The sequence below is a fragment of the Conger conger genome, chromosome 13 (genome assembly GCF_963514075.1).
Source record: "Conger conger chromosome 13, fConCon1.1, whole genome shotgun sequence".
Taxonomy (NCBI): domain Eukaryota; kingdom Metazoa; phylum Chordata; class Actinopteri; order Anguilliformes; family Congridae; genus Conger; species Conger conger.
Genome location: NC_083772.1, coordinates 25,329,213 through 25,353,610, shown reverse-complemented (window position 1 = coordinate 25,353,610; position 24,398 = coordinate 25,329,213). Strand labels below are relative to the sequence as shown.

The following is a 24,398-nucleotide window of genomic DNA, read 5'->3' as shown; positions in this document are numbered from 1 at the left end:
TATGAGAATTTCTTCTCATTTATCTCTTGCATCATTTCCTAAGTTGACATTGTAAGTGTCCACTATGATAGGTGTTTTAATTCACGTGTTACTGTTGCCTTTAACTAGACTCATTGTTTGTTCTGTAATAAATAAATTTAGTTCATTAATTAATTCTCAATTACTGGGACATTTACCTACCCCGCCAAAGGTGAAGATGACGATTGATTTTTTTTTTTTTTTTTTTACGTTGCTGGTTTTTATTGATCTCCCTTCCACAGTAACCACCGAAGCGGTTTAAACCTGAACCATAAAGCCATTAATTTTAATGCAACCTATCATATTTTGTATGTCTGGTGCACAAGAGCTCTTCTCTTTGGCCCCGTGATCCGCATCTTTGAGATGTTAAAGTAAACAGCACTGTTGCCTTTAATGTTGCATTAGTGGCAGTGAATGTCGAGTTGCCCTAGATATTAAGATGGACTGTTGCGAGATTTATTGAGGCACTCTTCTTGGCAAGATGTGCCTGGCTGCGCTGCTCTGCTGAATTGCTGAACAATCATAGATTAGCTCTACGGCTGTGTTGTGCTTCCTTGTCATCACTTTATTTATAGTGGAATCATATTTGTAGTACAGTCTGAAATCTTGGTATATGTCACAAATGGACAGTGAGGCTGCAATTGGAAGTCAGGTGCCTTATGGGGTGATAATTCAGTGAGGCAATGCTTTGAACTAAGCCTCATAAATACTGATTCGACAGGACATTTCCAGACCGTTAAGGTAAATGCTGTACATTTGACCGGTTAGTATTTAGTTACAAAAAAAGATATATTAATAGATTTTGATCATTTTTTTCACCAACACAAAACCGCAACTACATCAAAGCCAATAAAACATTTTGGCTCAGTGATTTGATATTATATTTGCTTCCAAGCAGTCTGGAGACCGCATCTGCATGAAGTTAACTAAACGGTCCCGCGCGGAACCTCTTCTATAATCGTTCTAATGTCTGTGGTAGGCCCAGTGAAGGACAATACCGAGAGAACGTGGATCAGATGAAAAGAGTGCCATCTGAAAATATCTGCGAATGCGAATCATTTTCTGTTTTTTTCCAACCATGACTACGCGTCATGAAGATCCTCGCTCGCTGCAGTGCATTCAAAGAGCTTATCATGGATGGGCAAGGGTGGCCGTATCTGTTTCTGCATTTCAGACCAACTTCTGCTCTTAATTATTTAATAAGCCCAATCATTTAGATGATCTGCCACATTCCGTGATAAGCAGCATATGTCTTGTAGCATTTTATTGTGGTCTAATGTACGAATGAATCGGTCATGGTTAGTGTGGCTAATTAGCTGATTGAGCCAGGCATGTAGCAAAATCCTGCATAGTTTACACACCGGCCCTCCAAGACTGGAGTTGCTCATCTCTCTCCTACATAGTCTGAACGTGTCTCCGTGTCCCATAGTATGTTCTGAATTTTGTAGCGTAGCCTCTTCCAAAAGAGTTAAAAAATGAGATGTTTCACCTTTTCGTCTTATCTTTTGCCAACATTCTATAATAATTTCCCCAAATAAATATGAGCTGAAAAAGGGGAACCCACACAACCTTGTTGATTGACATGTTGATTTATTAAGTAGGCTAGGGCATTTGTAATAAACTGAAGATAATCGTCGCCATATATTTCGCTTATCGATTCAAGTAAGTTAGGCTATTCGTCCAAAATAATTGAATCAGAAAAATAAACGTAATAGCCGAGCCTAAATTAGCAATTTGTAGAAAATGTGAAATAAGTTAACTGTTTTAAAAGTGGCTCCGGAAAATATAGGGTAACCTATGGTAGCCTGCTCGCTTTTGGCGCTGTTGCATTTTTACCAGGATGTATAGCTTTAGCTTTCAGGTGACCAATCCGTGTAATCTGTCCTGCGCAACTTTTTAGGGAAAAATGTTAGCTTTTCAATTTGTGGCTGCTTGATGTGAGCACATTAAATAAACCTCTTGGGGAAAACGTTAAATGGGCATCATATTTTTACGTAGTCTAGATCTTAAAAAATAGCTAGGCTACATTAAATAGCCGTTTGTATGAAAAGTGGTGGAAAAACAATAACGATACAATCTAATATTTACGTAAAAGGAATTTAGTCCTAAATGGGCTAGATTACAAAAAATAGCTACTATCTTACATAAAATGTAAATTAGATTAGTTTCAAGCTTTCATAATACATTCTTGCTTTAGTTTCCTAGCCCATAATAAGTATTAGCCCATTATCTTAGGCTATCCCAATTCTATTTTAAATTGTATGAAGTTTTGTTTCTTTTTTGTCCAGTAACATTTATGAATGTGGAACTTATAAATACATTCGAGACCAAATGTTATGTTCCATATTTAGTTCTGAACGCTAACCATAATGCATGCAACAATAGCAATACCTACTGGTGTCATCATTGTAATAATTAGATTCATGCTGTTTCATAGCCAATGTGTTTTAAGAGGGTGGCATCAAGCAAAATATTTTGCTGCAGGTAGGCTACGCCTCTTAATGCAATAGGAGCCGTTTCCTTTCGCCACTTGACACTTAGTCTAATTCAGTCTTCAACATGCTCCAGTTAGTGTTGCCTCGATAAATGCGATAACGACCACCAGGTCTTCACTTGCTTATTTTTTCTGAAAAAGCCAATAGTGTAATGGTTAAGTCGCATTTGCATACGCATCGTAAAATAGAAAGGTACCTTATGCCAATGCGTGTGCCCCTTTTCCAGATAAAATAGGCAATAGCTAGGCTACTTGATTTTGCACAAGCCCCAAATTAAATTTGGCTAATAGGCGATTTTATTTTTAGCCTAATTAATTTCTAAATTCGCTGGCCCAATTATTCTGTTTAATCGTTCTAGTGATGTAAATAGCCTAGAACCTGGGACGTTGAAAAATAGTAGGTGTTACAGAATTACATTCCATCAATTTAAAATCGAATTTATGGTGGCGTACCCCACTAGCATAAGCTCCTTGCTTTTCTTTCAATAGATGCCTCATATCGCCGCTGTCTACCCAAGTGCGTCTCCTCAATGCATGTCTGTCAAGCCTCGAGACTTGGCATCAGTCTCTGCAAGATCACATCAAGGGGCAGGTTGTTAGCCTTAAAAATTACTGATTGGCTACCGCGCTGAGATTGGGAAAAAAGGGAAAAACGAATAGTGATGCTGTGGTTGTGGGGACTAGCATAGCTTAGTGGTTGCTTGAGTTCTTAGGCTTGACTGGCTTTAAGCTGTACCATCTTTCTGGAAACAGCAGCTGCTTGCATTTGCAGTTTTATGGATGTCAACCAAGCAAGATAAACGAGCAGGAAAATGAAGACTATGTTGCCTTTCTTATCATTAAATGGCAAAAGAGAGGAGACTCTGAAAACACATTATTCTTGACAATACCGTGCAACCACGGAGAAAAACGTTATAAAAAAACCTTTGGTATGAAACGCAGCTGATAATAGGCTATGCTGCAGTTCATCTCTGCACTCATACTCGTTTCGTCGGAAATGGGAGCACTGTTCAAATATTCGCAGGTGGTTTTTAAATTTTGTTATATCGTCTCTTCGTTTACCTGTGCGTGCACCTATACTCTCGAATTCAAAATCTAATGAATCCCTTTGGATACCCAGCATGTCTTCAAGGAAGATTTCATCGGAATCATTTAGCTCAATGGGATCTGACTATCTGGAGAGCCCCGACGACGGAGAGTGTCCCTTCTCGCGGGTATTCTGGAATGGGAAGAGCCCAGTGGAGTCCCTCTCTTGTCCGTTTGAAGACGTTGGGATAAAGCGAACGACGAGGCGAAAACGCGTGAACCTGGACTCGCTCGGGGAGAGCTTGAGGAGGCTCACGTCTCCGACGGTAGGGACACCCTGTGTCAAGTTCAGAAAACAGTTTAATATTTGCATACCCTAGGTGATGCAGCTGTTATGCAATGAAACTGTTAAGGCGCGTACGTAATTACTCCGGAGAAAAAACTCAGTAACAGCGTGTGTGTGCGCGCGCGCGTGCATGCGTGCGGCGCGCATCCTGTATAAGTTTTAAATAATTTCTTTGTAAAGGGTGTTTGGTTACACATTTACAGGGTACGGATGAAACATAGCTGGCGGATAGGAACCAGGTAGAAGACGAGATGTTAAATCACAGAGCGTTGACACACCTGAGTTATTTTCTGGAATATTGACTTAAACGTGTGCAGATAATTGTAGCATTTTCAGGCGCTCAAACATGATGGTGATGATTAGGCTATGGTTATTCTGTGTGATTATCAAACAGTAGCTCCTACTTGTGTAGGAACTGACGGATGCAGAACAGATCTTGACATCACCTCTTAGGTAAAACGTCACGGCGCAATTTTCCAGATTAAGATCTTTTTTGTTATTATATTACAAAATGAACAACATATCACCACATCTTGCACGACTATTGCCAGTATGTTTCACTTGATCCTGGATCAGTTCCTTTGGGTGTTAATCTGTTTGCATGGCTGCCATACATTTCTGAGGAGACCTAAATCTGACAGACGCTTTTATCCAAAGCCACGTACAAATAGGCTACCGAAGGTCGTTGGAACAACTACGGAACACAGGTCACATAGGGCACAATTCATATAAATGATCAGTTATCCATTGCCATGAACAACAACTACATGGCAAACATGGGGTAAGTCTGTAAAGTTATAGCAATTCACTAGAAGTGAGGCATGCTTAAAAAGCTACTACATCAAGATTAAGTGCTCTATGAAACTGCTTGCTGAGGATACAAGTGCAACACGAAGTGCTAGAAGTTCAAGAGTCCTTCCTGTGAATGGCACAAGAGCCACGGACATTGGGTGTGATCTCCCCATACAATGTTGGGGTCTGATCACTGTCCAAGGTCACGGGTCAGACAAAGCCACGCTCCTGTATTCTCCCAACGACGGTTGAAAAAGACTGTCAATGCAAAAAGCCATTGGGACGATTCTCCTGTGTGTTTTAATTTTAGAAACATGAAAACACAGTTCAGAATCGGTGCCTCAGTGTTTCAGATGAGGTGAAAACACATTGCATTGCACATAACGCATTGGTAGTTTCTGGGAATAAAGTGAAAGGCTAATATCTTTGTAGTTAGTCGCACAGTACGGAAAGTTTTATGCCATTGTGTCATTTGTACCCTGCTGGTAACTTTGGCAGAAATATTTTTGAAGATGAATGATCTATTTGTATTATCCAATTGAAATTTTTAAAATTTTATAACTGCTGTTTATATTTATGGAGTGTGCTTTGCCACAAGTAAAATGCTCTTATGTCACAGTTGGTGCAATTAATATCTGGGAATCATTATTTTGAATGTAGAGCATGGAACTAGCACACCGCGCCTGATATGAATGGTTATTGACAGTGAAGATATGCCTTCCATGCAAAGTGGTTAATGCAGTTAAATTACAATTAATGGGTCTCTGAAGTGTGGTTTTAATTTGAATCCATGTTACACAGCAGCAATGTGCCAAATCCCTGGACAGAAAAATAAACTGCTCCTGAGTTCACTGAAGATAATGGATTGAAAGTGGGTCTGGCTCTAATGTGTAATGTAGCCAGCCTATTGTCCTATGTGTGTGTTTTATTTAAATACTGTATGTTTCTGTATGTATGGTTTGTTGTTTTTGAGAAATAACTTTTACTATAAGGTAAGATTTAGGTGACCCGACTCCGGATAAGCGGGTGATGATGGATGGTAAGGTTTAGGTATTGATAATGGTTTTTAAGTCTCTTTTACGTTTTATTTGATGGGGAGTCAGCCTACCTACTAGCACAACCAAAGTTTACATCGCGGCAACATGATACGTAACACAAACAATGACACAAATGCAAATCCCAAGACTAAAAAGGATCTGAACCAAATCCTCCTTCCAGCTCTGTCGTTCATGCATTTGCACGTGTGTACATGTACATCCATGCATGTGTGTGTCCATGTGTTTGGCTCTTCCTGTAGAGTCTGCCAACGGTATTCTTGTGATATGAAGTGCCCAGGCAAGGCCACTCGTGAGAGCACGGGACTATTATTTGTGGTGTTGTCAGAAAGGATTACACACTCTCCACACACCACTCTCCTTCCTGTGTGCTTCCAGATAAGCCAGATGGAATATTCTCATTCCCACAGTGCACAGAGATGAAAAGGTGCTCTGCCTTTTATCCTATCGTGTTTTTTTTTCTTCAGAACATGATTTTCTCATGACATTTCTCTAATGTTTCAGCCATGTAATCACATTAAATCAAGTTAATTTGCTTTGCAAAGTCAAATGTCCTCACTTAGAGATTTAGAAGTGGTACAGTATTTGGTTTAGATCTTTTTTCCGTCACTGCAATGTCATAGCTGTGTTGGAAAAACAGTATGTTGATCTGTGTGTGAGTGTGGCCAGACGTCACTGCCACATTGAAAAGCCCGGTGGAGGCACTGTCTTGTGGCAAAAGCTACTACACCAGCCCTGTCACCGCAGACATGCACACGGACACACAGTGAACACACCCTCTCTGAATCTTATTTCTGCTCTATTTCTTTAGACTCAGACCATACAGCTTGCTCTGCAGAGAACCGTGGAGGTATACAAACAGAGGGAGATCAGGTAAGGAGGTCATGCTTGCAGGGCGGCAGAATGGCTGTTTTTATGGTGGCAGAGTATGGTGTGTGGGGTTCAGGCAGCCCCATAGGCCCTCCATGACTGTTGCTCATGTTTTTTAACCCTTGGTGATAGTTAACTTCCCCAACCACACTTCCCTGTGTGTGTGTGTGTGTGTGTGTGTGTGTGTGTGTGTGTGTGTGTGTGTGTGTGTGTGTGTGTGTTTTCCGATATACTTCCTTATGATTTCCTTTATCTGGAATATATGCTCTTCATATTCTTTTCTGCCTTCCTGAAGAAAGATCAATTTTGTGTTCTGAGCTTGTTTTAATGATTAGATTTTTGTTTGTTTTTTGTGGAATTTGCCCATTTTGCAGAGCAGCTTTACTCTTGATTTTAGTTATAATTTTTCTTCAAATGCCTACAGCTTATGCTGTATTTGTTATTTACTGTTCTGTTATTCTTCCCACATTCCCAATTGTAAATCTGTGTATTAATACCATGCGCTGTATGTGTATCACCCTGCCTCCTTGCCTCAGCTTGTATAACAAACTAATCCACACAAATCCTTATGCATAATCACTGATATGCACTGTGTTATGTACACACTAGCTTTAGCATGCTGTGTAACACTGGTATGTTATGTTTTAACACATGAATCATGATTTGTTGTAGCTGTAGCTCTTACACATTCATTTTGACATGGTATGTAGTGAATTGACATGATTTATTCTTACTGTAGCTATTAACATAGCTATGCTGTGAACACAGAGACATGTTATGTACTGAACTTGCTTGATGTCGACAGTGACGTGTTCTCCAGACGTAACGAAGATGGGAAAGGCGAGAAAGGAGTGTCTGAAAGATGTCCCTACTTGGATTATTCAGGCTCTGAAGAGGAAGCGGATATCTCAGGAATTCTACAGTACTCTGCCACGCTACTTGGTAAATCCTTGTTTCACCCCTTAAGTGTCGCCCCCTTTTCTAAACACAAGCTTGAAAATGTTTTTCATTAGTCAAGATTACTCTAAATATGACTAAAACTAAGTTACAGAAGCTCAAATACAGTGGAAGAGGTAGATTTTTCTCACAATATTTTGGATACAGATTATTGTGGCTTTTTTTTTTTTTGGTTTGCTGGACCCTTGCCATGAAAAGGACACTGACATTACCTTGATTCATGTAGTCTGTGGATTTCCTAAATGTAGAGAAGGTCCCCCCCTACACTTGTTTTACCACCCACATGTTACAAAATAATGAACTGTTGTTGGTAAAGCAATGGCATCTTAAAATAGGTTATAGAGATTGAACCGTGAGTTATAACACTTTCAAACTGTATATCCTGCTGCCATAGTGATTGAAAACTGCAGTGTGAAAAAAGAAATTAATGCAAAAGAACCCACACAGGCCCAGCCCTGGTGAGACTTAAGGGGTTAAAGCGTTAAAATAAATGACGTCTTTATGCTTAACTGTCACCAGACTTTGACAGAACCCAAGCGTAATCCTTCGTAATGCATAATTCATTTACTTAAACAGCCTTTCTCTTTCCTTTTTGGTGACTGGAAGGTTTGCGCAGTCTTGTGCCTTCTGTTCAGCCGGATTTTTCCTTTGTTCAAGATGGCCTCAGTCACGGACCAATGGACCTGGAGTTCTAATTATTTCTTCATTATTCTGCCCTTAATTTCGAATTATTTTGTCTATCGTTCTGCATATTGGCATTTTATAAATATGCTCACTGATGTCACATCCGTGATACTTTTGTAATTGGCTTTGCAAGATGTAACAGGGAAGAGATTGCATGTAGGCTGCACAACAATTCATAGAAATTTGTGACACGTACTCTAGGGAATGTTGCTTTACATAGCGCAGAGCAACTAATCTTTTTCTTCCTACTTGGTCTTGGTAACGCTATGTGAGTTAATGAGGTGAGATATCTCACCAATTGCTCAAAACTACAACTCCCACGTATGTGATTTCTCAGGAAGTACAGTGTGTCAATGGGCTGACAGGCTATTAAGCGCCACAAGGTCTGTAGCTGGATGCATTTGGTGGTCCTGCGATACCAGCGTTAAGCAGTCATGTGACAGACCTGCTTTTAAAGGACGTGTTAATGAATCATGGGACTGACGCCTTGATTCGTTTGCTTCCTCCGCAGTGCCTAGTGCCCAATGCTTGAGCGGAACCGACACCACTGAGCCGATCGATGCAAGGCTCGAGCACACAAACAGAGCCAAGATTGGCCATTTGTCTGTATAAATTGGGCGCAGAGGCCCTTGGTTTGTCACTTAGCAGGGAGACGTTTGTCTGCGGCCCTTACCTGGCCCGGCGTCCCGCGCTCGCTCGGCGGGTCCCGGGGACACGCGTGAGCGGGATGGAGACGGCACGTGCCGGCACCGCTCCGTTCCCGCTCCCTCCGCGGAGGAAGCCATCATCATTATGTGCTTTGTTGCCTCCGACTCGCAGTCATTACGTCAAGCACAAAGTGTTCCTCTGGTTTTTTTTGTCTTTCCATTTGCCGGGCCTCATGATGAGCGCTAATGTTGGAGCTGTTATTCCAGCAGACTCATTACCTCTCCTGCATCAGCAACTCTTCGCTCCTGTTTTTTTTCAAATTGTTTAATCACTTAATCTCTCATAGAATGTGTTTCATAGCTACAATTTTATCTCTTTTGTTGTTTTTTTCCCCCCCCTGTTTGGAAAAAGGCCAAAACTGAGCAAAATGACCTCAGCAGAACCTTCATTCTGGTTCCTTAGGGTTTTGTCCATTAGTGTCTGTACGCTATGAGCTGATGGTAAAACGCAGAGAAAAGCTCTATTTTGTCTCTGGATTTGTGTGTCTGAATGTCATGTCTGTTTGCTTAGAGGCTGTTTTTCACTCTTTTTGGGAGCCTGTCCCTGTCTCAGTTGGGGGGAATGAGGGAGGCATGACAGGAATCACTGATTCCTCTTCAGCTCTGCTGTCCTTAATCCCCTCTCCTCGCAGATTCCGTAGTGCTGATGATGCAGGCACAATCCCTGACCCCAAATTCCTGCAAGAGAGAGTGCTGGGAATTGATGTTTTTTTCCACAGTGCTGACCTGTAACACTCTTTGTTGTGTGTCACAGGTCAGCTATCAAACATCCCGGACATCTGTCCGATGCTAAACAGGGACGTGACGCATTGTTTCTTTTCTCAGCAAATAGCTCTGAACAGTCAGCACATGTTAGATAAACAGAGGGCAGATGTTTTGTGTGTGTGTATCTGCGGAAGAGTGAGAGAGAGAGAGCTTATGTATGTATATACTAATATAACAGAATGGATGGATGGACAGTGTATTTGGTGGACTTTGCCCCAGAGTCAGCAGCGGGAGCGAGTTTGAGCATGAGGAGGGGTGAGGTGTGGGTCAGCGTGGAGACTGCTGAGTGGCTGTTCTGATGCAGGCGCTGGCGATAACGCTCGCCCTTGGTTACCCCTCGGTGACGCTGCTTTCCGTTCCCCTCAGGGGTGCGGTTCGAGGAGCTGCGCGAGAGCTTCGGGGAGGAGCTCTTCGGCCTGTGCTTCGAGGAGAACGAGCGGGTCCTGCGGGCGGTCGGCAGCAACCTGCAGGACTTCTTCAACGGCTTCGACGCCCTGCTGGAGCACCTGCGCGCATCGTGCGGCCGGCGGGTCTCCGCGGAGTCGCCCTCCTTTCTATGCAAAGACGCCCCTGAGGAGGGGGGCCTGCTGCTGCTCTACTCCCACCCCACGCCCGCCGTCGGGCTGGCCATGCCCGGCCTGATCCGGGCCGCCGCCCGCCGGATCTACCACATGGAGGTGGAGGTGCAGGAGGCCTCGCCCGCGGGGGACTCATCTTCCTCCTCCTCCACCTGCCCCTCCTCCTCCTCCTCCTGCCTGTCCTTCCTCATCAAGGTGACCCGGCCCTCCGCCAGCCCCAAGCCCCTGCCCCTCAAGCTGTCCTGCTCCCCGCCCGACCTGCGCATCGGCCTGAGCACCTTCTGCCGGGCCTTCCCCTTCCACCTGGTCCTGGACCCCGGCATGGCCATCCTGCAGCTGGGAGAGGGCCTCCGCAAGCAGGCCAAGTGCGAGCCCCACCGGACCCTTAACTTCCGCGACTGCTTCGAGATCGTCTCTCCCCGCATCGCCTGCTCCTTCCAGGCCATCCTGCTCCGACTCTCCACGCCCTTCACGATACGCACCAGGCCAGACAACACGGGCCTGGACACCAAGGAGAAAGTAAGTTAAGGTTCTATTTGTTTTTTACTTTTTTTATTATCTGCCTTTTGTTTTCCTGCATGTTCACACGCGTGGCTCTACGGTACGGATCCGTGTTGGAGCCGCTTTAATTGGACGGCCCGGTATTGCTGTGGGCTGTTGACAAAGTAAACAAATACCCTGGCTTAGTTTGTTAATCTGGGTGGATGATTGTAAATGCTTGGAAGGACAAACAGTTTATGTTTGCTTATCCTGCATTTCACTCCGTCATTGTGTTCACTAATAATATTTGATTCAGAAAAACAAAAACCATCTGATTTTTTTGTACTGTGTCACTGGGGACAATTTCATATGTTTGATTTGAACCTTTTAAAGGTTTGAATGCAAATTAAGATAACAGTTGACAGTTTTGGCAGTTGAGTTATGTTGAGAGATGTATTCTTTTGAAAGAATTCCCACTTCAGTCAAACAGCTGTATGACTGAATGGGTCTTGGATCTTTTGCTGTCATGCTGAAACTCACACATTGAGGATGCCATTTTGTGCCTTCAAAAGTATTTCAGTTGCATTCAGAACCCTGCAAATTTTTCATATTGATTTGAATATGTAGACCTCCTCATAAAAGGCAAGCTCATGATTTTGCTTTAAATTGCGGTGTACATGAAATAGGCCTTTTGAAGTACCCGGCTCAAGGGCCCGGCGGCCTTAGAATGACAGGCCATTACAGCTCAGTCTAGCCATCAGAGCCCTGACCTGTGCATAATGTGTGCATAGACTCTATCCAGATGAGGAGGTGCCTTGGAGTATAGTATGCTCTCATCCGCTCAAACCATTTGAAATGGAGCCTGGGACCTCAGTCCTCTTCCACATGTGAAACGGATGCTACCTCGGTGCCTCTTCTCTGACTGCCCCTGTGGCTCCCAGCATCCTCTCTGATAGACTGTCAGTGGCGGTTTTACGCTTGTATCGTTTTAAGCGCTGCTGTTACCGAAACGTTCTCCGGTGCGCTCACCCCCCCTGCACACACCCACCGCACCCTCCCTCCCCCATTCCCTCGCATGATATCACTTCTTTCATTTTGTAGTTTCAGTTCTGTCACCTGCTCAGGAATTCATCACTACCATCATCACTTCATCAGTCTCTTCGGGATTAATTGCAATATGTAAGGAAATATATGTTTTAATTTACTGGCCATTCATCATGATTGCTGATATTGATATGTTAACTTTCCCTTGTGATTATGTGGGTATGTAGTTTTCGCAATGTAATACCTAATACCCCAGTATTCTCAAAGGACCTTGTTGTAATATTGCTTTTGAAGTGTGACTAGATCTTTCTCTTTACTGGCTCTTGACACAGACTCTAATTAAACAGTATGAGTCACAGGTAGAGTATTTTGCATGCAATTAGGGGTATTTTTTTCCCCTATTGCACATTTCATAATCACATCTTCCCTGAATTTCATAAAGAGAGAAACTCTGTGTGCCTGAGATGCGCAGCGCACTGACAACAGGGAAAGAAGAGAACTGATAAAGAGAGGTCTCGTCTATCATCACTGACACATGATTGATTGCTTTCAAAATGAGTTATCTGCCATTTACTCCTCCAATATGTTCTTGATTCAATCATGTATAATTAATTCAGATGAAGTGTACCAACTTTACCGTTTCAATAGGAATGTAGCAGATATTTCTGTCACCTTAATCATGACTGCATCAAAACCAGTTAAAACAAACCCTTCCTTTTTCCGAGTGCCAGAAAGCCTCTTTCTTTGAATTGAATCCCACTTAGCCTGCCAGTTGCTGGCTGGGCTGTGAACATGAGGCTAATGTGTTATGTACGAGTGGATTTGCTTGGCTGAAGCAGCTCAATCACCATGTGCAATTCTATTTCCTAAAGGATTACAATCAATTCTGCCTTACAATCCTGTAATTTGCGTAACGCCACCAGAAATCAATGTCTGTGTTCTACCGTGGTCTCGCTTGTGCAAAGAGATGATGTGAGTGAGCAGTATCAGCGATCGACGTTGTACCGTCTGTGTTCTTTAAATGTATGTGATTTCTTTATTGACCTTCATTTTACATTGCGATTGTTGCGCCCAAATCCCTTTTTACGGTCGGTCCTTTCTTCCCTGCCATCACTAATGAAAATGTGCCTTGTTTTGATTAAGCGTTAGTAGGCATATTAAAGAAAGTGAATTTCATTAGAGGCAGATATTATCAGTGAATTGAGCTCTCTGAAATGCCTTGGCCACACTGCCAGATGATGGCCATTCTTGCTTCTTTGTTTCACTGGTTAACAGAGCCTCCAGCTCCCATTAAATCACTCTGCGTTAAATAATGCAAAATGATGAATAAACTGAGGAAGAAATGTTCCTCCATGTTGAAATCACAAAGGGGTTGAATTCTGAGATTATGTGGCGTTACCACTCAATGTAATGGGCACAGACTTCATGCTAAAAAGCTGCCTGTCAATGCTCACTTTACTTACCTAGCCATACTCCATTACCATTCCTTTTCATTGGTCCAGGATTTAATTCCATTTTCTTATTTATTCAAAGATTGAATTAAATTCCAGATTGTACTCAATAAAACACCTGCTCAGTTTGATAAATCCCATGTAAAAAAAAGCGGGGGGTGAATTAAAAATTGTAAATAAAACATAATAAGCAAAAATAATAATCCGTCACATCTTATGTGATTAAGATGTGACTGATTAAATAAATACTGACTGGTTTTGGGCTGCCATGCTTCAAAAGGCAGCCTAACAGTGCATTATGGGAAGGCAGCACCATCGCAGTCATGGTGCAGTTGAGTATTGGCAGGCATACGATTATTTACATGCGTTCATGAATGGGAGGTGTAATGATGGGATCGGGTTTAATGGTGAGCGAGTGAGCAAATCGCCTGACATTTTCAGCAGAAAGGGCAGTGAGTGGATGTGACAGGTGACCCACCCTGGGTGAATAGTCCTGTGGTGGCCTGTATCATGGTCTCGTTGGGTGACCCCAGGATGCTCCCGCTGACGATGAACGGTAAAGGTCAGGCCACAGCTGCAGGGGAATGGTCATTCCACCTCTTTCCCAGATATTCTCTCTCTCTCCAATTGAATTGATTTTATTGGCAGTGTTAATCAATGCCAAAACTGTGGCATTTTTGGCCAATTTCAAAGTTCTGGAATGACCTGACGTTAAAAGACAATTTGAATTAATACAATTGAATACAAATAAAATTCATTGCTATGAAATTAATAATGCATGCTATAATTGCATTTATTTTCAGCATAGTTGAGTTGTGAAAATTGGTGTAGCCTCTTGCACAGCCAACCCAATGTCTGACAGCCTCATGAAAAATGTTTGGGGAAATGAAGTCACTGTTCTTCAACATGGCAAATACAGCAAGGCTCTTTCAGACTAAAAACATTTTGCCTGCTTCACTTGGACATCTCCCAGTCTACGCTCTCAGACATTCTCAGAAAAGGGATAAGATCATGCGAAATGAGGGAGAAATAGAGCTAATGGCAACTGGCATGGCTGATTCCAGTAGAGCAGAACATGTAAAAGAAGACGGCTTTACCACTGGACAGCTTCATCAGTATTTGTGAACCTGTTCATTCTTGACATATAATGCTGTTATGGGATGGCCGCCAAGTTACTAAATGACGTGTGAAAATATTAATTTCTGTTTCAAACGTTCTCTCAGCAGCAGTGGCAGTTTGGCCATAAATCTAGATTAAGTGGGATGATTTAAATTCTTCTAAACAACTGAGGTCCCGATAATTTCCGTTTCATTTGATTGCCCTACACTGCCATATGACTGGGTTCAGATTGTGTTGTGGTTTACACGCTAGACGTTTCTCATAAAAATAATGTTTCAGGTGTTCATTGCTGTAACTTATATTATTCATTAAATGCTGTTTCAAACAAGCACAGATTTATTTCCTGATGCTATGATAGTAAAAATACCTCATAAATCAATGCTGCCTGAGGAAGAGCATGGGAGTTACAGCTGCTAGCACACTGCTACAGCGTGCAGCTCAGAAACATCTAAATCACCAGCACCGGTAACAAACTATCACATATCTGTGAACAAAAGGATGGGAATAAATGGGAACACCACCATTATTGTTTGGACATTTGTTTGTTTATTGCACGCGTAAAGAGCACTTAGCCATCCACTGGCTATAGGGTAGCCTCCACAAGTGCAGTTAGCCTTTTTGCTCCTTTTGCTTTGTGCGGTTTAAGCCCAATACATTTATTTCTACAGCACTCAAGGGTCTTTGCCATTTTATTGTTTGATAGTTTGGGGAAATCATGGCTTTACTCCACTTTCTTATAATTCTTTGGGTAAAAATCCCTGCTGCTTTTTAATTCATTTTCACAAATTAGCTCATTGAAATAACGTGATTACTCTCCAACTCTTTTAATAGGATCTATTGCTTAAAATAATAAAAAAATATATATTATTTTGCTACAGTTGCTGTGCTTATAAGTACAGTGTACTTTTGTACAGGTGGCTGTTCATTGCTGTCTCACCCTGGTCAGTAGATCTGGAGGGCCATGACCACATCAATATTCGGTCACAATCTGCCTCAGCTTTCAATCTCTGACATTAAGATATTCTGCAGACTGATGGTTGGGATACATTTATTCTGTAATTTTGCCTCAAAGTCTGAAATAGGATGTATTTAGTTGATTTGTACTTTGGTTGACATTTTGGAGCTTTTCTGGTCAGATTAATTTATTATTATGTTTTTTTTTAAATAAAATTTGGCAGGCATCTTATATGGTTGCCAATTATTATAGCCTACATGGCACTGATGCTACTGACACTCTAGATGAAAAGATTATTGCGGCCATCCAATTTCACTTACAGTACATACTCCAAATGTATTTTATACCGTATGTGTATCTCCATATGCTGAAGAACGTTCTCATAGAACCCAAGAACTAAGCGTATTTAATTTTCAACTATTTTAAATTCTTAGAAAAACTCACTTTTTCTGCTCTTCTTGTATAATGTTGGTCTGATTAGCATGTTCTATAGTACAGCTCTGTTAAAATTGCAAAGGAAATGTAGATATGATCAAAGATGGTTTATCCAAAATGGCTGACCATTGCTATTTTCAAATAATTATTAGAAATACACACCAAAGTTGGTGGTATTTGGAGTCTATGGAAAAGGCTCACCCTTGCTGCTTGTCTCTCGGCATCGCTGCTTGCAGCTATATTTCTGATCGTAATCTTTTTCTTTTTTTACTTTTAGACTCACTTTCTACATTTTTAATGCCTTTTTCTGGATGCTAATGCCGAGATGCTGTCCTGGTTGTGTGGTTTTTTGCTTTAAAAATACTTTTATAAAAATGTAACTTGCAGGATTTGATTAACTCCTCGTTTGCTTTCTCTTTTTTGTCATCCACATCTCACTTCCTCTTTCTGCATTTTCAAGATCAGTTTCTTTTTACTTCCCTTTTATTATTGTACTCTCAGTCAGCCTCTTGTGTAGCATCTCTTTATCTCCTGCCTCTTTCTTGTGTATGTCCTTTCTTCTCTTTTCTCACTCTCACGCTTCTCTTTTTCCTCTTTGCTCTCTCTCTAGTTTTCTAAATGCAATGCTGTATGATTTACTTGCACTGAATGGGATAATAAATATATTCAAGAAATGATGATGTACAAGAGAAGCTCCCCAAGACAGACAGATAGACACACACACACACACACACATACACCCCCCTACACACACACGCACAAACACACACACACACACACACACACACACATACACACACACACACACACACACACACATACACACACACACACACACAAACACACACACACACACACACACACTTATCACCTCATAAAGCAGAATATGAACAAACAACAATCAGTCCACAAACCTCAGTCCCAGACTAAATTGATTATGACTTTGTGTAGCCCATAGCCTTTTTTAAGCTACAGCAGATAAGACAAAAGCATTTTTTATTTATTTTCTGAATCAGGTAGATGCTGAAATAAATTTGTCTGTGCAGAGAATCGTGGGTCATTTTCACCACTGATGAAAAACCACTTGGGGCAGGAAATGAGAAAGTCAGTTGCTGTGATAACACAGCCTGCTTCTTCTCTTCAATTTGGAATTGCCAGTTGTGCCTCTCCACTCATTGCTGTGCCACCTGCGCCCAAGCAATGAACTGCAGCTGAAGTGCCTGCACTCTTATTGTCCTATTCCTCACGCTAAAGGCCACGCAGTGCTGCAGGAGAGGCAGTATCGCCTGGTTAATGTTCCCTCTAAGCTGCTTGGCCATGAGCTATTCAAAGCCAGCACAATCTGGATAAACTATATTCATTCATTCATTATCCTAACCCGCTTATCCTGAACAGGGTCGCAGGGGGGCTGGAGCCTATCCCAGCATACATTGGGCGAAAGGAAGGAATACACCCTGGACAGGTCGCCAGTCCATCGCAGGGCACACACACCATTCACTCACACCTATGGGAAATTTAGACTCTCCAAACAGCCTAACCTGCATGTCTTTGGACTGTGGGAGGAAACCGGAGTACCCGGAGGAAACCCACGCAAGCACAGGGAGAACTCCGCACAGAGAGGCCCCGGCCGACGGGGATTCGAACCCAGGACCTCCTTGCTGTGAGGCGGCAGTGCTACCCACTGCACCATCTGTGCCACCCTGGATAAACTATATGTATTATTATTGTATAGAAAATGTAGCAGAACTACCAGGCTGCCCAGTTCAGTTGTTGTGTGATAGTGTAGTGATGTTTCTGCAGTCACTACCCCTAACAATGTAATCTCTCTGTTTGGTGATTTGAAAAACCCCAAAGCACAAATACGCAGATGTAGTGCATTTATTTGACCTTCATGATATGAAAAAAACATATTCTAACATAGATGTGAGGGAACTAAATATAGGAGTACAATTCAATGAACACAAATAGGTCATCTGGAGATTTGTTGAGGTTCTGCCTAACTGTAAGACTTTTTGACACATCTGACAGAACAGAATGGAGCACATTGTGCAAAATGTGTAACCATTACCAATGACGACTGTAACATCGACCTGAAGTAGAGCCCGTCTCACAGCCCAATAGCAACATCTTTTTGTGGCCGACTGTTTCAAAGTAAAGGCAGTGGTCACAGTTGAAATTCTTAATGCTGCTGTTTTGTGCCTTTCATTCTGCTGCGGTACTTTGGAATACTCTCCCATGTATTGCCTCCTAGCTTTTAATTGCTTGTTTGGTCAATGTAAACATTTTTTGTTGATCGGGTCATTTATGATTGCTCTATGCTGACATTCTCTAGTGTGTATGCTTAGAGCCTTGTGCTGATAGGAGTGTAGGACAGCTTAGTTTGAATTATCGTATAATTTGTTATTTTCTCTGTTTTCAGCAGGGAAGGTACATGACCCAGCAAATATTTTATGCACTCTCAGGGACATTCATGTGAGAATTCAATATGGTTTTACAGAATTGTGCATTTTGTTTTTATCCAATGATTTATTTTGCCAAAGAGGACCCCACATTTCATTTCCAAAGAGAGGAATGGACCGGATAATGTGGTCTGATATTTTCTGTTATTTCTTTTTGGGGTGGTTGAACCAAGAGATTGATTTATTTTAATGACATAATAGGCTCTGCATGCTTTCCCCCTAGGTACATCTATTGCCATATTAAAGCTCCCTTAAGCCCTAATCACCAGGCCAAGGTAAGTGGTGCATGCTCCAGGGTATTGGCTCCTAAAGTGAAGCACTGCTAGTTTTGCTCAGCTATAAATATGTTCTAGATTCACCATCAGTGCCCAAGTAGGACAGTACTGCTCTTGGTACAGCAGGTTCTGCGATCTGAAACCAGATTACAACCTGAGTAAGAATGTAATTTCTCTCTCTCTTTCCCCCTCTCTCTCTCTCTCTCTCTCTCTCGTCCTCTCTCTCTATCTCCCCCCTCTCTCTCTCCATCCCTCTCCCTCTCTCTCTCACCCTCGCTCTCCCTCTCCCTCTCTCTCTCTTCCTCTCACTCTATCTCCCCCTCTCTCCCTGTCCCCCTCCCTCTCTCCCTCTCTCACCCTTGCTCTCCCTCTCCCCCTCTCTCTCCCTCCCTCTCTCTCTCTCTCCCCTCACTCTCTCTCCCCCACTCTATCTCTCTCTGTCTGAAACCCTGTCATCTTGCTGTACAATGGGATGTGCCCCCTGCAGGGAGCTGTATCGCTGTAACCATTTCCCTTTTCTGACTGAATGGAGAAAACTATCAAATATGGCCTATCCTACAAGATGCTAGTCTGTGGATCACCAAAACACTTCCATTGCCTCAGTAGATAGTAGTAGTAATTAGTATGCTAACTTTTTATTTTAAGAAAATATAAAAAAGGATCAGTGGGCACAGTGGGCTTCATTTTTCAAACATGAGCCAAATTAATTTGGTGGAATTTGTTGCTTTGGTTTCAATCACACATACATTTATACAGGGATTTATAATATTGCTAGATGAGGCCCATTGAGTGACCACCATCTAAACAGCACTAGAACAAAATGGAGGAAACAAAACCCAGTTTCCATATGAGAAATATCTATATAAAAGAAAATATTGAAAGACAGAATCTTGGCAAGGTGGGAACCATTGGTGTATACGAGCAGGAACAAGTATACAACACAGAATCTCAGTCCAAATCCTTCTACAGCATTACAGAAAAAAACTGTTCTGCTGATATGGGATATTTTGTCATGGCAACCAAGGTTTAGTCTTGAAGAGATCTGAAGAAAGCTAATGACCCTGAGAAAGCACTGCCTGTGCTCCCTGACGATGGTGGAACGGCCCTGGGTATTGGTTGCTTTGAGTCAGCACCATTTTTGGGACTCTCATTACCTCGGGTCCCATGATAGCCCAGCTGGGGTGTCTGTGAGGCGTGCAGGTGGAGGTAATGGCGACTACCTGAACCCATCCAGGCCCATATGAGAAGGAGCAGAACGGAAATGGCTTGAGGAGTAAGACGGACTCTGTCATCCAGTGAGGTGTGCTATAATTTGTAAGAGGTGGAGAGAAGGTGGAGGGTGAGGGGAGGGTATGAAAATGTATGTCACAGCAGATTGGAAGGAGGTGAGGAGAGAGAAACAGGCAACACCTTCTCTCAGGAGAAGATGTGGAGGGGCCTTTGTGTATGTGTGTGTGTGTACGGTTGTGTGTGTGTGCTTGTGCAAATTTGCACGCGCCCGTGTGTTTGTGCACGCATGCGTCATTGAGAGAGTGATTAGAATGCTTGGGACCTTTCACGCCTGTCATGTTGCAGACAGGCTCGTAGGCGCGTAGAGAAAGCGTCTGTTCGACACGCTGCCGGAACAGAGCCCTGTCTAAATGAGCTTTGGCTCTCTGGGTAAATATAGGGAGCCGTAATGCCAAACCGTTGCGGTCAGTGTCGATACCTTTCATTCAGGTTCTGTGTAGGAGCACATTAAAGGAAGAAAGAAACCCTTCCCGCATCGGTCTCTACATTAACGCTCATGTGTGCTCAGGTCCACGATAGGACACTTCCTAGCTGTCATCTGTGTGGGAAAAGGAGCAGCCTATCTCCCCGATCAGCTCTCTGGCATCGCCATGGTCTGCTGCCGCTGTTCAGCCTCGCAGGGTAAAATGAATCAACACTAGATTCGTTGTGGTGACACACCTGGGGCACCGGCAGTGGTGTGTTAACTCGTAAATGAATTGATTTTGTTTTATGCAGGGGTGTCCAATCTTTTCTTCCAAAAAGAGCTGGTGTGGGTTTTTGTTTTAGCCCGGCACTAAAATTCTATAATCGAGATCTTGATTGAAGACCATGATTAATTCATTTATTGAATCAAGTGTCGTAGTGCTGGGATAAGACGAAAACCGGGACCTAAACCTGGCCTTTTCGGGTAAGATTGGACACCCCTAGTTTAATGCAGTGAGAGTTATTTTTAGGTCATAAAGAATGAAGCCCTGCAGGGCGTTCTTATGGACTGATCAAAGAGAGGCTCGGAGAAAGCTGTTCCCACAGCCGAACACAGGGTCATGTACCAAAGGGCAGCTCAAAGATTTATTTGCAAAAATGTCAGGGCACTAGCAGTGTGCCAAAAGTCAGTTCCCTGAGCATCTGTTGCCCTGAAGGTCGACGATGTTAACAACCAGATTATCCCGTTATTGCTGTACAAACAGGCAATGACAGGGCAGTGAAGCTGTTTATTTTACCAGGGAAATGAAATGATTTCTCTGTGCCGAAGGGGAGACCAGACCGCAGCGTGAGAGTTCTCCTGAAGCGTTGTGTCTGTGGTTGTGTGGCAGGAAACATCCACGCACAGTCCCAGCTGCTGACGCTGGTGAGAAAAGTTAGATCAACGCTACGTTTGTTTGTTGCCGAGGCAACCTCCGATGAGCTGTCACCGTCTCCGGTTGGCTGAGGTTCGGCGCTGAGCGACCATCAGGAACTGTGATGTCGTTGGTGTTGTTGTTTAATTTGATCTGCCAATGACAGCCCTGTCACACGGCTGGCGGTATTAGGACTGGCACCGTCCCATCCTGAATTGTTCTTTAACAGGAGCACCTTACTCGGTCTGTCAAGGGCTCTGCAGTGAAGTCACACACGGGGATAGAAGCACAAAGCACACATGGGAGCAGGGCTAGATGCAGATCTTTTGGACACATGGGAGCAGGGCTAGATGCGGGTCTTTTGGACACATGATAGCAGGGCTAGATGCGGGTCTTTTGGACACATGGGAGCAGGGCTAGATGCGGGTCTTTTGGACACATGGGAGCAGGGCTAGGTGCAGGTCTTTTGGACACATGATAGCAGGGCTGGGTGCAGGTCTTTTGAACATGTGGGAGCAGGGCTGGGTGCAGGTCTTTTGGACACATGATAGCAGGGCTGGGTGCAGGTCTTTTGGACACATGATAGCAGGGCTGGGTGCAGGTCTTTTGAACATGTGGGAGCAGGGCTGGGTGCAGGTCTTTTGGACACATGGGAGCAGGGCTAGGTGCAGGTCTTTTGGACATGTGGGAGCAGGGCTGGGTGCAGGTCTTTTGGACATGTGGGAGCAGGGCTGGGTGCAGGTCTTTTGGACATGTGGGAGCAGGGCTAGGTGCTGGTCTTTTGGACACGGGTGCAGTTATTTTGGACACATGGGTGGGGGGCTTGGCGCTGGAAGTGGAGTGTGAGATTATGACTTTTAATCCTCTGCACTACTCAGCATGGTGCAGAGCTTTAGATTGCCAGAGTTTTCTCTCTTCCTTCACTCTGTGTCAGATATAATATTCATGCCTTCATGTGTGCAGTGGGCAGGCTGGGGCTTTGGCACACAGATCTGGGCTGTGGAGGATATCGGCTCTGTTTTTCACCCCGCACTCGCACTCTTTCATCCTCTGCCTCTCCCCGGGGGAAATGCTCCAGCTCTCTCCCACGCTTGTCTGGCCCGGTCCAGGCAGGCGGTCCCCTGTACCCAGGGACCAGCGCGCTGCTAATGGAGTGGCACACTTTTTATATGGAGACGCAGCTCTGCCCCGCCCCGCTGTGTGCCGGGCGCCAGCGTCACGGCTCTTATTGGCTGTTAACCCTGGGTCCCCGCGCGGGCCGGGCAGGTGAGTCACCGGCTCCCCGTGTGCTGAAGCGCCGGCGTTTACGCAGAGGGCTCGCTCAGACAGACGAGCGCCCGTCTCTTCTGCTGCCGGAGCGGGGAAGGGAAAACAAAGGGCTCTCCGCCCGTCATACGCCGGAGCCGCTTCTTCCGCACGGCCGCTGTTTCTGTCCTTTCTCTCGTGTGAAAACAGTCCGTGCGAGGAAGAACAATGGGGTCTGTTAGTCCACGGGCGGCTCACGTGATACGTGATTCATATATCTCCATTCACTGGTTCAGTTCAATTCATTCGTACAATGCCTCGCATTAATGCACCTCTGTAATACTGTGACCGTCTGCTTCAGGGGCTGAGCCCGTTTGCCTAACCGCTGCACTGATCCGCAGAACTCGGCTCTCGACCCATGATGGAGTCACGCGCTTCACGGTTAACTCGCCTCAATACGATCAGGAATTTCCCTCCATCCTCCCCATCATCTCTACATCCCTCCTCTCTTCCCCTCCATCCTCTCTCTCTCTCTCTCTTTCTCTCTCTCTCCCCCTCCTCTCTCTTTCTCCCAAAGGAGTGTAAAATGCAGAGTGGGATGTCTGTTGATATTAAGAGACTCCAGACTGCTCTGAAGTCGCTTGCGCTGTGTGTAATAGGCGGCCTGGGACTGGTTTGTGAGTTGGAGAGTGTGTGCGCACGCGCAGGGCTGCTGGTGTACGTGTGTGGGCGCGCTCTTGCGCAGGAGAACAGCAGGCAGAGCTCCTCTGATGACACATGCTCCGTGTTGCCTGCGCCGACAGGCTGTGCCGGAGGAGGTCCCGGGGCCTCCGAGCTCACCTCCGGTAATCTGCGGAGCCTCTTTGTGCGGCAGACATGTTTTCGTGTCAATCCGACGGGCGCTTCGCACACCCAGACACTTTGATGTGAGACCCGGGTGCATATTTGGATATACCCTTAATGGATTTTTTAAGATTTTAAGATTGCAAGAAGTGGTCGTTTGTTAAGTGTGTGTGTGTGTGTGTGTGTGTCTGCTCGGCCCCCTATGCAAACACTCTCCCCCTGCAAACCTTCAGTGATGTAGGTTGCATGTATTATGCAGCACTGGGGGGGTGGATGGGGGGGTTCTATAAATAATCTAGTGCCTCGTACGGTTGCCGCTTGTTCAGAAGCGGAATAATTTTTTGTGACAACGGCTTGCGAAAGCTGAACCGTTGGATTCCGCTCTTTGGATCCAAAGCACTCAGGCAAGAGTAACCCAGACTTCCGCGCCCCATTAAAAGCCCACAGTAGCTGCCCAACTGCTTCCAGTCGGGGTTTGATATTCTCTAATGACCCAGAAACAAGAAAGGGTGCCTTTTGGGGCATCTGGACGGATGTTTACCCACCGCGATCGGATGCATATATATCGGTGCGAATGTTGAAAACACGATGTGCTAGTTACATGTATCTGGGCTACCCGACCCTCTCCCTGCACCTGGCAACCTGCAGGCGTGTGTTTTTTCATGACGCGCCTCGAGCGCATTAAACATGTATGATAAAGACGGGAGTGTGCTCTACCGTGCCTGCATGAAGAACTGTCTGCTCCCCCTTTTTGAATGAGCTGAAGTGTAGAGTGTAGAGGCTGTGGACGGTGCAGGACGATTCTCTGCAGAAGACTGCAGAAGGGTATTGTGCTCAGAGCCAGCAAGGACGTTTCAGATGGAATCCCACCATGGCAACTGAAGGCTAAGAAAAGAACTCTCCAAGCCCCTGATATCGTCCAATCAGCTATGAGACAAAGGACTTTGATTATTTTTTCTTTAACCCTTAAAGTGAACTGTGGGTTGGTTCTGAAATAAAAAGCATACCTATTTTGTGGACTCACAAAGCTGAAGTCAAGCATCAGGTTTTGGTTAGCCACTTATAAATACTATTGAGCTCAGAACAAGGGCCGGAAGATGCTTTGGACAACTCTGAATGACCTGTAGCAATGTAGATTTGGCTATTGTTGTTCATTGTAGGAATGGTCTACCATACCTGAACCTCTGGAGA

General features: G+C 44.1%; 1 protein-coding gene across 2 annotated transcripts in view; it reads left to right on the top strand.

Moving 5' to 3' along the window:
- Positions 1-3,223: 3,223 nt before the first annotated feature.
- The window catches only part of gucy1a2 (guanylate cyclase 1, soluble, alpha 2), a 44,446-nt gene continuing 23,271 nt past the window's right edge, over positions 3,224-24,398 (top strand). For both annotated transcript variants that reach the window (XM_061216158.1, XM_061216157.1), the window contains exons 1-4: positions 3,224-3,864; positions 6,543-6,604; positions 7,422-7,543; positions 10,081-10,811. In XM_061216158.1, the coding sequence (XP_061072142.1) occupies positions 3,634-3,864; positions 6,543-6,604; positions 7,422-7,543; positions 10,081-10,811 (1,146 nt within the window). In that variant the 5' untranslated portion in view covers positions 3,224-3,633. The remainder of the gene's footprint in view (positions 3,865-6,542; positions 6,605-7,421; positions 7,544-10,080; positions 10,812-24,398) is intronic.